The sequence below is a fragment of the Balaenoptera borealis genome (assembly GCF_965194805.1).
Source record: "Balaenoptera borealis genome assembly, chromosome: 15".
Taxonomy (NCBI): Eukaryota; Metazoa; Chordata; class Mammalia; order Artiodactyla; family Balaenopteridae; genus Balaenoptera; species Balaenoptera borealis.
In genome coordinates, this window is record NC_138871.1 from 4851384 (window position 1) to 4865283 (window position 13900).

Sequence of the window (13900 nt, forward strand, 5' to 3'; positions counted from 1 at the left end):
AGGTCCTTCCATATCAACAAGAAGAGGCCTGTCTCCTTCCTTTAACACCTGGGTAGTGTTGCATTGTGTGGATCTCAACGATACATAGATCCTCTTAAGTAAATATACCCAGATATTGGACCTGAATTATTTGAAAGTATCAATAACCAAACTGTAATCTCTTCATTAGTAATTCTCAAAGTAGGGGACATGTGCTCATGTCTCCCCTCCCCCAGATACCGGATCAAGGCAAATCAACAATTGTGCCCCTTCTTTCTTCCCCAAAGCCTTTGGAGAACCTTGTTAATCAATCACGGAACTCTTCTTCAGAGAACCCTGCTGAGGTCTCAGAACCTTCTCAGCGAGAGTCTCCAAGCAGTGACTGCTAATAAATTAAAATCGGTACCTGACACCGGACACAAAGCCTACCTACCTTCCTGGTCCGAGCAGACTCTTTCCTATGTATTCCTTCTAACTCTAATATTTTCTTTAAGATCTGTAAGGTACTCCCACTCACTTTCCTCACTACCTAGATAATGAGATGAATTTTTGCCTTCCTTTCGGGGAGGAAGCAATGTGTTAAAACTTTGTAAAAATCAGTAACAAGGATGGCTGTGATCGCTTCAGTTTCAAATAACGTGAAGCTAAGCAAATTTTCATCTCAGACAAATGTATTTCAGGATAAATGTTTTCACTTCCTGCTCTCTCTACATAAACTCACAGGGCTGAATCCTTTCTTTATTGGTAACTCCACATGAGTCTTTACTCGATCCCAGTCCTATGAATCTTTTATTCTCTATTCCAGGCATACCAAACGGTTGGCAATTTTCTAAAGTAAAATTTTAAACCACAAATTTTAATAAATCCAACATCTTCAGTAACCACCTCTACATAAATATGCCAAACTTTGATATTCTCTCTAGACGACCAATGAAGTATGTTTGTGATTGATTGTAATTACTTACCTGAAGTGCTTATAAACATAAGCACCAAAAGTGTCAGGGGTATTTCTCTACGATGCATGTTTATGATTCTGCTTCAAATGGTTTCTCTGGAAAACAGAATAAGACAGGTTCAGCCAAGACTTTCAAACAAAAGCATACCTGTCTCATGAAGGAGGCTTTAAAAAGTCTTCTGGCATACAGACTTAAAAAAAATCAGCCCAGCAAATTTTCATATCCCTTCGTAGAGTCACTAGTTTTCCTCAGAACTTCCAGCCATGTAGAATTAATAAAATTTCAAGGCATAAATTTGGGCACCCAGGGGAAATCCCTAATAATGCAAATTTGTAAGACAAGAGAGCCTGCTGTATTTCAGGTCTGGTCTACTAAATCTTACCTCCAAAGTCAAAGTTGAGGACAACAGTATTTCCAGAAAATCTACCATCCTATGAATGGACAGTCTGCCCATGTAGGTGTGTGTGTGTGTGTGTGTGTGTGTGTGTGTGTGTGTGTGTGTGTGTTCCAGCCTCTTTTTTTTCCTCTCACCCCACCAAAATGTTCATCACAATCTTCACTTATGGGCTGAATTTTAAAATATTGATCTTTCTTCAGAGCTAAGTTAGGAACTAAGTCTGTTTTGTTCATCACTGTATCACTAAAATCAATGCCTCCCGCAAAGTAAGCACTGATTAATTCTTGTTAAGAGGAAAAGGTGTGTGCATGTGTCTACACTCACATGCCCCTAGTGTTTATTTTAGGAAATGAAGACACAAATCTGGGAGTTTCCTACAATCCAGATACCTAATCCACATCCTCTCAATGAACGCAAATCTGTGTTGAATTTTGAACCTACTGCAACCTATCTTTGGTTCTACCAATTACAAGTTGAGAGAGTAGAGGAAGGGTGCACTGGGGTTCATACACCAAGTCTGACTATTTCATAAACAAACACATGCTCCTTATGTACCACACACCTAGCCCCACTGGGTGGAGGAAGAACAGCACGATGGAAAGAGCTTGGATTTTGGGGCACACACAACTGGACTGGCATTCCTGCTTGAGTCTTGACAAGCTGTGCAACGTTGGGCAAGTTACTTAGAAGTCACAGGGCCTGTTTGCTCATTACCAAAATGGGGTTGATAAGAAGGCCTATCTGCCCAAAGTACTGAAGTAAGTATTTGTGAAGCCTTCCTGGGTGCATGGTAGCCACTTAACCCCAAAGAATTCTTTCACCAACTGTCACTCACCGCCGCCCCATACTGGGCATACTGTTAATGCCCAAATCCTTGGTGAAGTTTAATGGCTAAACTGCCAAACCATTCACATCAAGCCTTATGAATAACATCGCCAAGCCTTTGATGTAATTTCCAAGAGGTAATAATCAATGATGTAAAGACAGAGGGATAGTATGTATGGAAAGTGCCAACTATTCATAACCAAATTAGAATATGGCTATGGTTTGAAATCAGCCCTCCACCCCACACACACACACTTTATTATTAACTCTCTCCATCTTCTTATCTCAGGTAGAATGAAAAGTGTTGTTTCCTCTGGTTTAGGTCGACACAGCCTTGCAAAGGGCACTGCTGGGTTTTTTTGTTTGATTTTTTTTTTAATTATCAAGGTTTAGTAAGAGATAAAGTTATTACGAGATTATTCAGCATTCTGATGAGTTAACTCTGAGTTTCAATATGAAACATGTTAAGATCCCAGGATGCAAATTAGCTGATATTTGCCCTGCTCTCTGTATGTGTATATATAAAATTTTTAATGTACTTATCATGGATTTAAAAGATTAAGATATTAAATAATGAAACTCATTTCCAAAAGAAAAATCTGTCATAGATACTCTAGTAAGTATTAATAAAATATATGTAGGAGGATATAAATATTACATTTCTTGCGTATGGGAATTTTTGGGGTTTTTTTTAGTGTTATATTTGATGATGGTACCATTTTTTGGCCTTGTCATAATTTTTAAATTTCTTCTTCTGTTTCTTTTGTTCTTCCTTTCTTTTAAAAATTTTTTCTGATTTCTAAAGTAACATATCCCCATTATAGGACACTTATAACATGAAAATAGAAAAGAAGAAAATAATCTCAACATGCATAATACTTTAGCATTGTCTTATACTTTTTCTATATATTTTCAAATAATTAAGATTTTAAATAATCTCATATCCTGCTGTTCCTACTTAATAAAACAGCATTTTCCTGTGTCAAAAAATACTGTTATCATTTTAATTGCCACACAATATTCCTTCTTGAGGATATATTATAATTTACAAGATGTATTTTACTATAAAATAACCCCATGACCATCTTCTCGTGTAAGGCAGTACAGATCAGTTTTTGGAGCATGACCTCTGGCACCAGACTGGTGACTTCTACCCTTTACCAGCTGAATAACATTGGGCTGGTCACTTACCATCTCTGTTCCTCAATCACTTTATCTGTAAAAGGGAATAACAATACTATCTCCCAGAGCTGATGTGAAGGTTACATGAGTTACTACGGCAAATAGTAACTCGTGAATAATAAATATCACTAAGCTATTACTACTTATCTGCATTTCTTATTATTTTCTCGGTGCTACTTCATGGCAGTATCGTCTATGAGTCAAAGAGTACATTTGAAACATGATAAATGCATACCACCAAACCGCACCCAGAAATGTAATCATTCATACCCCTCAACAGTGAAAGACAATATCCCTCCCCTATACCCACAGAAGCATGTGAGCACTCTCGTTCTTTAAATTTAAGTAGGTATTTAAATTGGTAAAATGGTATCTCATGGCTTATTAATCTGCATTTCTACTGGTATAAACGAGGCAAAATATTAATCATGTATTTTTTAGCTATTTTATTTCCATTTTTTTATGCTTTTTTGTCCAGTTCTTAAATTTTCAGTGTTTTTTTTCAACTTGTTGCATAGTTTTCCTTTCCAATTCCTCTTTTGATGTCTTAACATATGGACAATTTTATATTTATGCAGTCAAACCTATCATTCTTTTGTTTTGTGACTTTTCCATAACTTTTACATTTAGAACATTCCTTTGCCCTCAGTAGTCAGATAGATACCTACCTGTATTTTCTTCATTTTTATGGATTAATGGGGTTTTTATGCATTTAATTTTTTACCCTTCAACAATTAACTTTGTTGTTTGGTATGAAGATAGGGTCTAACTTAATTTATTTTTCCCAAATGGCTACTAATTACTACTCTATCATTAGTTAAAAATCCTGTCTTTCCTTTAGAGTTGGTTGATACTGTAGTTATATTGTACAGGGCCTCCTTGAGCAATCTATGGAAAATCTAACATAGAAAATCTAACGTCTGCTTGAGAGCGAATACACACAAGCATGTGAGCGAGTGCACATGCGCAAGAACGTGTGCGCGCGCGCACACACACACCCCTCTCTCTCTGTCTTTGCTCTCCCACTTTGTTTTGTTCTTTTATTCCTAGCACTTATCACCAACTGACATACTATCATCTTATGTTTGTTTGCTGAATTAATGAATGCATCAAATTCATAAAATATGTACAGTTTGGAGTCTTACGTGATTATCTGATCCATTATTAAAAGATTAAGATAATCTTCTACCTGTGACATGCTTCTTAAATCATAACATCTTGCAAAGTACGTTTTAACGACTGATGTTAAGTCTAGGGCAATCATTCTTGCTTGGTGCTTGAAAAAAAAAAATTGATGCCTGGGTTCCGCCTAGATGTCTGGAATACAGTCTGGGCATACCGATTTGTAAAAATCCTCCAGATGATTCTAATATGTAGCCAAGGTAAGGAGACACTGATCCAGGGGACTTACTTCTATACTTAAAAGTAAATTTAAAATATCCTAAACATATATTTAATAAGAATACCTAATAATTAAGATATAAGTATATGTGCATGTATATGTATGAATACGTGTATGTATGCACATGTAGGTATGTATGTGCATGTATATGTATGAATACGTGTGTGTGCACATGCAGGTATGTATGTGCATGTATATGTATGAATACGTGTGTGTGTGCACATGTAGGTACGTATGTGCATGTATATGTATGAATACGTGTGTGTGCACATGTAGGTACGTATGTGCATGCATATGTATGAATACGTGTGTGTGTGCACATGTAGGTACGTATGTGCATGTATATGTATGAATACGTGTGTGTGCACATGTAGGTACGTATGTGCATGTCTATGTATGAATACGTGTGTGTGCACATGTAGGTACGTATGTGCATGTCTATGTATGAATACGTGTGTGTGTGCACATGTAGGTATGTATGTGCACACACACACACCCCCCCCAAGAAAACTCACAAACGTTCCCTAAATCACCCGATGGCATGAAGTTTTCTCTAAGTGAAAAAGGCTCTCTTCCAAAAATTGTGTGACCCTGGCTGAGGGTCAGATACAAGCTGACCACTCCCTCTGCCCCGAAGGCTACACAGTCAAAGGCGCCCCCAGAACATCTGAATGGTCATCTCCTGAGCCCCTCGTTCTGCCCAACTGCCCTGTTTATAGACCCCATTCTGAGCAAAGCGACGGTTCTCTAGAAAAAATAATGCACAGAAACTCAAGAGTTGTTAGGCCACGTCAGAGCTCTTTCTCTCAAGGAACCTGAGACTGGACCAGGTGAAATGATCAAACAGTGTTTGCTCATTCATCTTTTGAGATGACAAAACAATCCAACGCCAAGCGGAGAAAATGATCTTGGACATCACGCATACGTACAAGCGTGTATATGCGTGCACACACTTCTGCTCTAAGGAAGAATTTATGTCGAAATAGGTTTCTCTTGGGGAGGCCAGGAGAATCCTTCCCGTCCCGCAGTCCTGGCCACACAAATGTCTGCTGTTGCTACCCTGACGCTTCCCCAGCCGCCTCCACCCGTGGCTGTGCTGGTCCTGCCGCTGGGGTCACCCTCCGCGCTTCCAGCTCCACGCTCCGTGCGGTCCTAGCAGTATGGCCCAGTGGCTGCCTCACGGAAGCTCTCCAACTAGCCCAGAACCTGCACAAACCCAGCTTCCTCCAAATTTACCCCCTCCCGGCCCGTCCAAGGCCCTCAGATTGGAAAGTGGGCCCCAGAGCCCAGCACCGCACAGCAGCGAATGGGTGTTAGGTAATACAGCGAGCTCAGGTGCCTGTGCCTGAAGGGGCTTGCCCAGTCATCTGTGGGTCTGCTAACCGCAGTACAGCTGCCGGGCTTCTCACTCCTGGAGGCACCTCGGGTGGAGACGAAGGTTTTGAAATCAGGAAAATCTGGGCGTGAATCTGGGATCTGTTACTTAGTAGCTGGATGCCCTTGGGTAAACTACTGAACCTCTCTGGGCTCGGTTCCCCTCCTCTTAAGAAGCATACTGCATTTGGCCTGTAGGAGGCTTAAGCGAAAATCATGCATCTAAAAGTGTCAGACACAAGTAACTGCTTAATAAATGAAAACTATCACTTCTTTTAGCTGTTCTCACCTTTCTAGAAAAAAATTGGGACTGGTTTAACCACTAAAACTACACTATTAGGGAAGGGTGACGATGCTGAATCACCAATTATTCGTGTGGGTACACACATATGTATGCATATATGCTAATTACTTAAAATAATATATATTATGTATAATAGCTATACGTATATGCATGCATATTTAACCGATCTTTCAGAATCCCTGCCCCTGAGGCTGGGTCGCCCCTTGCCCCCAGCCGGCAGCAGAGGGCGGTGGAAGGGGCCGCAGGTGGCAGAGGCAGGTCTGTCCTTACCTTTAGGAGGCGTCCCGAGGCTGGGGAGGGGGCGGCTGTCCCCCTTGACACCCGATGGCGAGGCAGGTGAGAAAGAGCGAAACCAGAAAGGAGAGGAGCCGCAAGCGTAATGCAACAGATAAGGCAACCAGAGAAAGCTGAAAAAGAAAAAAGAGAAACAGAAAGTCTGAAGAAAGAAAAAGCGTCTGGCAAAACTCGGCTGGTCGAGGCCGCGGGTGCGGCGCTGCTCCCGGCCCCGCGGCCTGGGCTGTGTCCTGGGTCTGGGACGCTCCTTGACGGGGTTTGTTCTCGGTCGGGGTCCTCCCACTCCGGCGGGTCCGCGGGGGCGCTCCGGGTCCGCAGTGCTTCCGGTCTGGGGGTGCCGCGGCTCCGGGCCGCTCCCAGGCTAAGGATGCTCCGCCGCGGGGGCGTTCCGGGTCCTGGGCGTTTCGGGTCCCGGGCGCTCCGGGGCGGGCTCCTCCCAGGCCGGGGATGCTCGTCAATGGGGGCGCTCCGGGCCGGCGTGCGCGCTCCTCGCGGCGCTCCGGGTACTGGCGTCTCCGGCTGGGCGCGCCGCCCGTGCGTTCCGGGAGCGGCTCGCTCGCGGGGGCGAAGGCGCGCAGCTGGAAAATCCGGCACCTTGCCGGGGGCCGAGGAGGCTGCGGCCGGGGGCGGCGCGCCTGGGTCCCGGGAGCTGGCGGGCCGTGGGCGGTGGCCGGGCGACCCGCGGGGCCAGGAGGGGGCGCTCCTGGGCGGCTCCTACGCACCCCCCGGGCGGCGGGGCCGCCGGGACCAGAGCCAGGTGAGGAAGTTGTTAACCCCGGCCTGGCGGAGGGACAGCATCTGCGCTTGGGGGAAGGGGCTGGGGCCGGCTGGGGACACGACGGAGGCCGAGGAGTCGTCCCAACGCCACCGGGCGGCCCCCCGAGGCCAACCAAAGGTGCGGAGGACTTGTGGCTCCAGCCCTGGGGTCCTGGCTCCGTCCTAAGGCCTTCTGCTTAGCCTGAGGGGTGGGTGGTTCGCCACTGGGAAGTGGAAGAGGGGCGCAGAGGTGTTAAATTGAGATTTTAAATTGGTTAGAAGAAAAGGCCAGTGGAGAAAGCGTGTTCCTAAGTTTTTATGGTGTGGTGGAACTCACGATACATTTTTAGACTGGTCTGTGATTGGACCTTTCAAACAAAAATGAGAAATGAAACCCACAGCAGACAGCGAAAAGGTTTAATGAGAGTGAATTTCATTCTTTTTATCCAATCATTCACCACATAATAAAAGAGAAAAATCGTATAAGTATCTCAATAAATGCAATTAAAAAGCATCTTGCACTCGTCAACACCCTTTCTTGATTAATAACACCTGAGAAACAATAGAGGGGACCATTCTTTTTTTAACATCTTTTTTGGAGTGTAATTGCTTTACAATGTTGTGTTAGTTTCTGCTTTATAACAAAGTGAATCAGCTATACGTATACATACATCCCCATATCTCCTCCCTTTTGTGTCTCCCTCCCACCCTCCCTATCCCACCCCTCTAGGTGGTCACAAACACCAAGCTGATCTCCCTGTGCTATGCGGCTGCTTCCCACTAGCTATCTATTTTACATTTGGTAGTGTATATATGTCCATGCCACTCTCTCACTTCGTCCCAGCTTACCCTTCCCCCTCCCTGTGTCCTCAAGTCCATTCTCTAGTAGGTCTGAATCTTTATTCCTGTCCTGCCCCTAGGTTCTTCATGACCTTTTTTTTTTTTTTTAGATTCCACATATATGTGTTAATATACGATATTTGTTTTTCTCTTTCTGACTTACTTCACTCTGTATGACAGACTCTAGGTCCATCCACCTCACTACAAATAACTCAATTTCGTTTCTTTTTATGGCTGACTAATATTCCATTGTATATATGTGCCACATCTTCTTTATCCATTCATCTGTCGATGGACACTTAGGTTGCTTCCATGTCCTGGCTTTTGTAAATAGAGCTGCAATGAACATTGTGGTACATGACTCTTTGTGAATTATGGTTTTCTCAGGGTATATGCCCAGTAGTAGGATTGCTGGGTCATATGATAGTTCCATTTTTAGTTTTTTAAGGACCCTCCATGCTGTTCTCCATAGTGGCTGTATCAATTTACATTCCCACCAACAGTGCGAGAGGGTTCCCTTTTCTCCACACCCTCTACAGCATTTATTGTTTGTAGATTTTTTGATGATGGCCATTCTGACTGGTGTGAGATGATATCTCATTGTAGTTTTGATTTGCATTTCTCTAATGATTAATGATGTTGAGCATTCTTTCATGTGTTTGTTGGCAATCTGTATATCTTCTTTGGAGAAATGTCTATTTAGGTCTTCTGCCCATTTTTGAATTGGGTTGTTTTTTTTTTTGTTATTGAACTGCATGTGCTGCTTGTAAATTTTGGAGATTAATCCTTTGTCAGTTGCTTCATTCGCAAATATTTTCTGCCATTCTGAGGGTTGTCTTTTTGTCTTGTTTATGGTTTCCTTTGCTGTGCAAAAGCTTTTAAGTTTCATTAGGTCCCATTTGTTTATTATTTTTTTTATTTCCATTTCTCTAAGAGGTGGGTCAAAAAGGATCTTGCTGTGATTTATGTCATAGAGTGTTCTGCCTATGTTTTCCTCTAAGAGTTTGATAGTGTCTGGCCTTACATTTAGGTCTCTAATCCATTTTGAACTTATTTTTGTGTATGGTGTTAGAGAGTGTTCTAATTTCATTCTTTTACATGTAGCTGTGCAGTTTTCCCAGCACCACTTATTGAAGAGGCTGTCTTTTCTCCATTGTATGTTCTTGCCTCCTTTATCAAAGATAAGGTGACCATATGTGCGTGGGTTTATCTCTGGGCTTTCTATCCTGTTCCATTGATCTATATTTCTGTTTTTGTGCCAGTACCATACTTTCTTGATTACTGTAGCTTTGTAGTATAGTCTGAAGCCAGGGAGCCTGATTCCTCCAGCTCTGTTTTTCCTTCTCAAGATTGCTTTGGCTATTTGGGGTCTTTTGTGTTTAGAAGGGACCATTCTTAATCTGATGAAGAGCACCTATAAGAAAGCTGCAAGTAACTTCATAATAAATAGTGAAACACTTGGCGTTTTCCTAGGATGGGGAACAAGATGAGGATGTCAGCTCTCACCTAGGACACTTGTTTTGTAATTGAAATCGTTTTGAAATAAAAATACAAGGCATAAATATTGGAAAGGAAGAAATAAAACTACTGGTTTTGACAGAGGGTATAATTTTATGTAGATCACCCTTTGAAATCTACAAATAAAGCCTGTTGGAAACAATAACTGAGTTTAGCAAGGCCATGGAATACAAGGTAAATATACAAAAATCAGTTGTAATTCCATATACTAGTAATAGAAATATGAAAAAATGAACTTTGTTAAAAAATACCCACTTACAATAGGATAAAAAGCCAAATACCAAAGGAGAAAATTTTTGAAAGATGTACAAGATATCTACTGTGAAATCTACAAGATATTACTGGGAGAAATGAAAGACCTCAGAGAATGGAGGGCTATACCTTGTTCATGAATTGGGAAACTCACTGTTAAGATATCTATTCTCCACAAACTGGAGAGTTTATAGAGTCTATACATTTTTAGACTCTGTAGGTTATAAAGTCTATATATTCATACAGTCTCAATCCAAATCACAGGAGGAATTTTCAAAGAAATTGAGAAACAGTTTCCAAAATTTATATGAAATTGCAAACGATCTACAATAGTCAGAGCAATCTTGAAAAACAAAGAACAAAGTTAGAGGAATTACACTGACTTGGTTTATAATAAGGCAGTAGTAATCTTGGCAGTGTTATATTTGCATGAGCATATAAGTGGAAAATAAAAGAGAGAAGAATAATAGACCCATATATATATAGTCTATAGATATTTGACCAAGGCACCATGTCAATTCAATAGGGAATGAAAAGCCTTTCACAAATGTCGCTGAAATAACTGTGTATCTCTATGGGGAAAAAAGAAAAGAGTCTTGACCTTTACCTCATTCTATATACAAATATTAATTCACAATGGACCATAGACTTAAACATAAAAGCTGGAACCATAAGCAGTTTATAAAAATACATAGGAGAATACCTCCATGACCTTGGAACAAGCAAAAAAAAATTTAGGACACAGAAAGCACTGACCTTGTAAGAAAATTTGATAAATTGGATGTCATCAAAATTTTAAATGTCTGCCAATCAGTAATACCATTGAAAAATGAATAAGTAAAAGCCTGGGAAATTCTCACCTTACATCTCTCTGAAAAGGAACTTGTATCCAGAATATAGAAATAATTTCCACACATCAACAATGAAGGGAAACAACACCAATTAAAAAATGTACAAAAGGTTTTACCTTCCCTGAATGATACATGAATGCTATGTTGTGTGGAAGTAATGCTGGCTGACTTTATTGATATGAATTCCAAGATTGGACGAAACCAATCCACAGAGATAGAAATCAGAACATTGTTTGCCTTTGAGGAAGGAGAGGGATTGACTGAGAAATGGCAGGAGGAATCTTTCTGGGGTGAAGGAAATATTTCTATCTTGTTTGGGGTGATAACTACACAGGTAGGTATGAATGTCACAACTCATCAAACTTAGGAGCTGCATTTTATCGTACGCACGTTTGACTGAATTCAAAATAATTCCTTGTGATTTTTATAATTCATGGGAATTTTCACCATGATCATATGGTAGACACTCAACAAGTTTGACTGAATTCATTTTATTCACAGGATCTTGTGTGGAAAGTGAAGCATCTATTACTCTCACTGTAGAGATGAGGCACAGACTTAGAAAACAAACTTATGGTTACCAAGGGGAAAGGTGCAGGGGATAAATTGGGAGTTTGGGATTGACATATACATAACACTATATTTAAAATAGACAACCAACAGGGACCTACAGTATAGCACAGGGAGCTCTGCTAAATATTCTGTAATAACCTAAATGGGAAAAGAATTTGAAAAAGAATAGATACATGTATATATATAACTGAATCGCTTTGCTGTACACCTGAAACTAACACAACGTTGTTAATCAACTATTCTCCAATATAAAATAACAATTTTAAAAAGATTTAAAAGTAAAAAAATAAAATAGGTCAACAATTGTTTAAAAAAAAGAAGAAGAAGAAACTAAGAGAGGTTAGTGGCACTGCTGGTATGAGAAGCCAGGTCTTCTGGCAGTTCCCCAACCTCTCTGTGAGTGTAGGGCTTGGAACCCTGGGCTATCGGAGCTGAGAAAGCCCTCACAGCTCTTCTTCTCCATCCTCCCACTTTTCAGTTGCAGAAACTGAGGCCCAGGGAGCTCAACTGGCTTGGGAGGTGGAGGGTAAGTTTAGGACGAGGAGTGAGGGGGAAATGAGCTGAGCAATGTCAGAGTTCTTCCCGAGGCCAGCCCTGTGTGCATTTTCTGAAGGGCTTCCTCTTCCTTCCGAGTTCACACTGTGGACTCCAGACCTCGTAGGTAAATACGGAGGTGCCTTGCTCACCTGTGTAGCTTCCTCCCCAGTCCTTCCTCTCCCCACCCCTCCCAAAGAGATACTCAGCACACATCCAGAAAATGTAGGTATTTGTTGAATACTTGCAAAAGAGCTAATACTATTGACAATTAAAATATATTTTAAAAAGAAATATGGGGCAAATTGAAAACAAAGTTAATACGGAGGCAGGGAAAAGATTATTATAAATTCCCTGTTATAATATCCCATATACTAGCTGTAGAAAGAGCCCAGATTTGCCTCCATGCTTTCAAGTAGCTAATGTAAAGAAGGAAATAAAATCAGTTCCCAAATGTCCCGTGTTCATAAATCAAAAACATCTCTGTCATTCTAAGTGGTAGTGAATCTGGAGAGAATGTATTCCTTACAGTCCCAGACTGAGAGAGAACATGGAATATAATACAGATTACAGGAAAGTGTCTTAACAACTGTAGCCATTTATTAAATTTATTAAATTTTATTTCCCATTTGATTAGCACAGAAATAAAGGATTTTGATATGATTGTTCTCATTTTGCCTAAGGTGACTAAGTTTTTGAGAAGTTAAGTAACTTGCTCATGGTCACGTAGCTAGCAGAGGATGACTGTTGATTCTGAATTCTATGATGTTAATCAACTCTACAGCCTCTTTTTCATTGGCTACATTTTTAGTAATTCGACAAAATCAGATATCACCACATAAAAGCACAATAATACTACCAGGGTAGGGTAACCAGACTTAGCATATAAAAATACAAGACCCCCAGCTAAATTTGGATTTCAGATCCTTTTCAGATGAAATTTCATTCTCTGAATTCACCTTTAACTGATGTCTTATATTTTATCTGGCAACCCTAATCCAGGCTGTAGAGATTTATATTTTAGGGTACCTAGAGGTATGGGTAACTACAGACCCTTTAGACAGCCTTACAGAAATATGAGTTCTTTTCAGGCAAGATTCTGTAAGGTATTAAATAACAGGGAGTTCAAGATTACACTCCCTGTCAAAGGTCTGGAGTTCAGTTTTCTTGTTCAATTAAATATAAAATCATAGACTTTACTAAGCAGCTCAGTTGAGGATAGGACCTCCATCCACTTGCAAAATCTGAGCTCTGACAGGACTCCCAGTCTGAGGGTCCCTCAGCCTTAGCTCTGGTGGGCTCTGAGGCCCCTGAGGGTGTGCGAACTCCAAGGAACTGATGGGAGTGGCCTTGACTGTGCAAATTAACTTCAGTTAAAACACTAAAACACTTCTGCCAAAATGCCCTACTTATTTCATGGAAATGTTACAACAAATTAATTTGTTTCTCAAATTTAAAAAATTTTTTTAAATTAAATTTTAAAAAGTTTCTCAAATTAAAAAAAAATTGTTTTAATTGGAAGATATAAAGTATAATGATATGGCCACTGCAGAATTACTTATAATGATGATTATTTAAATTGGACACAACTTAAATATCCAACAATAAGTAATTAGGCGTGTCACCTGTAGCACAACCATGAGCTGGAACACTATGAATATTTTAAAACGTTAAAATTTAAATGACTTCTCAAATGCTCTTATTATGATTTTAAGTAGATAAAAATGTAAAAACTACATGCTGTGTAATCTCAGCTATATAAATGGTATATTTAAGTATAAATTAAAATTTCTTAAAATGCAAATTTACCAAAATGTTTAAAAGTCATAATCTTAGGATGATGGACTTATGAATAATTTCTGT

At 40.5% G+C, this 13900-nt stretch overlaps 1 protein-coding gene across 4 annotated transcripts in view; it reads right to left on the minus strand.

Moving 5' to 3' along the window:
- The window catches only part of IL18R1 (interleukin 18 receptor 1), a 42115-nt gene extending 34744 nt beyond the window's left edge, over positions 1-7371 (minus strand). For 3 of the 4 annotated variants that reach the window (XM_082357394.1, XM_082357392.1, XM_082357395.1), the window contains exons 1-2: positions 6690-7371; positions 945-1030 (exon numbers count right to left, since the gene is read on the minus strand). In XM_082357394.1, the coding sequence (XP_082213520.1) occupies positions 945-1002 (58 nt within the window). In that variant the 5' untranslated portion in view covers positions 1003-1030; positions 6690-7371. Of the gene's footprint in view, positions 1-944; positions 5075-6689 lie in introns of those variants that run through there. The other variant, XM_082357393.1, reaches the window with a different exon arrangement.
- Between the last annotated feature and the right edge of the window lie 6529 nt (positions 7372-13900).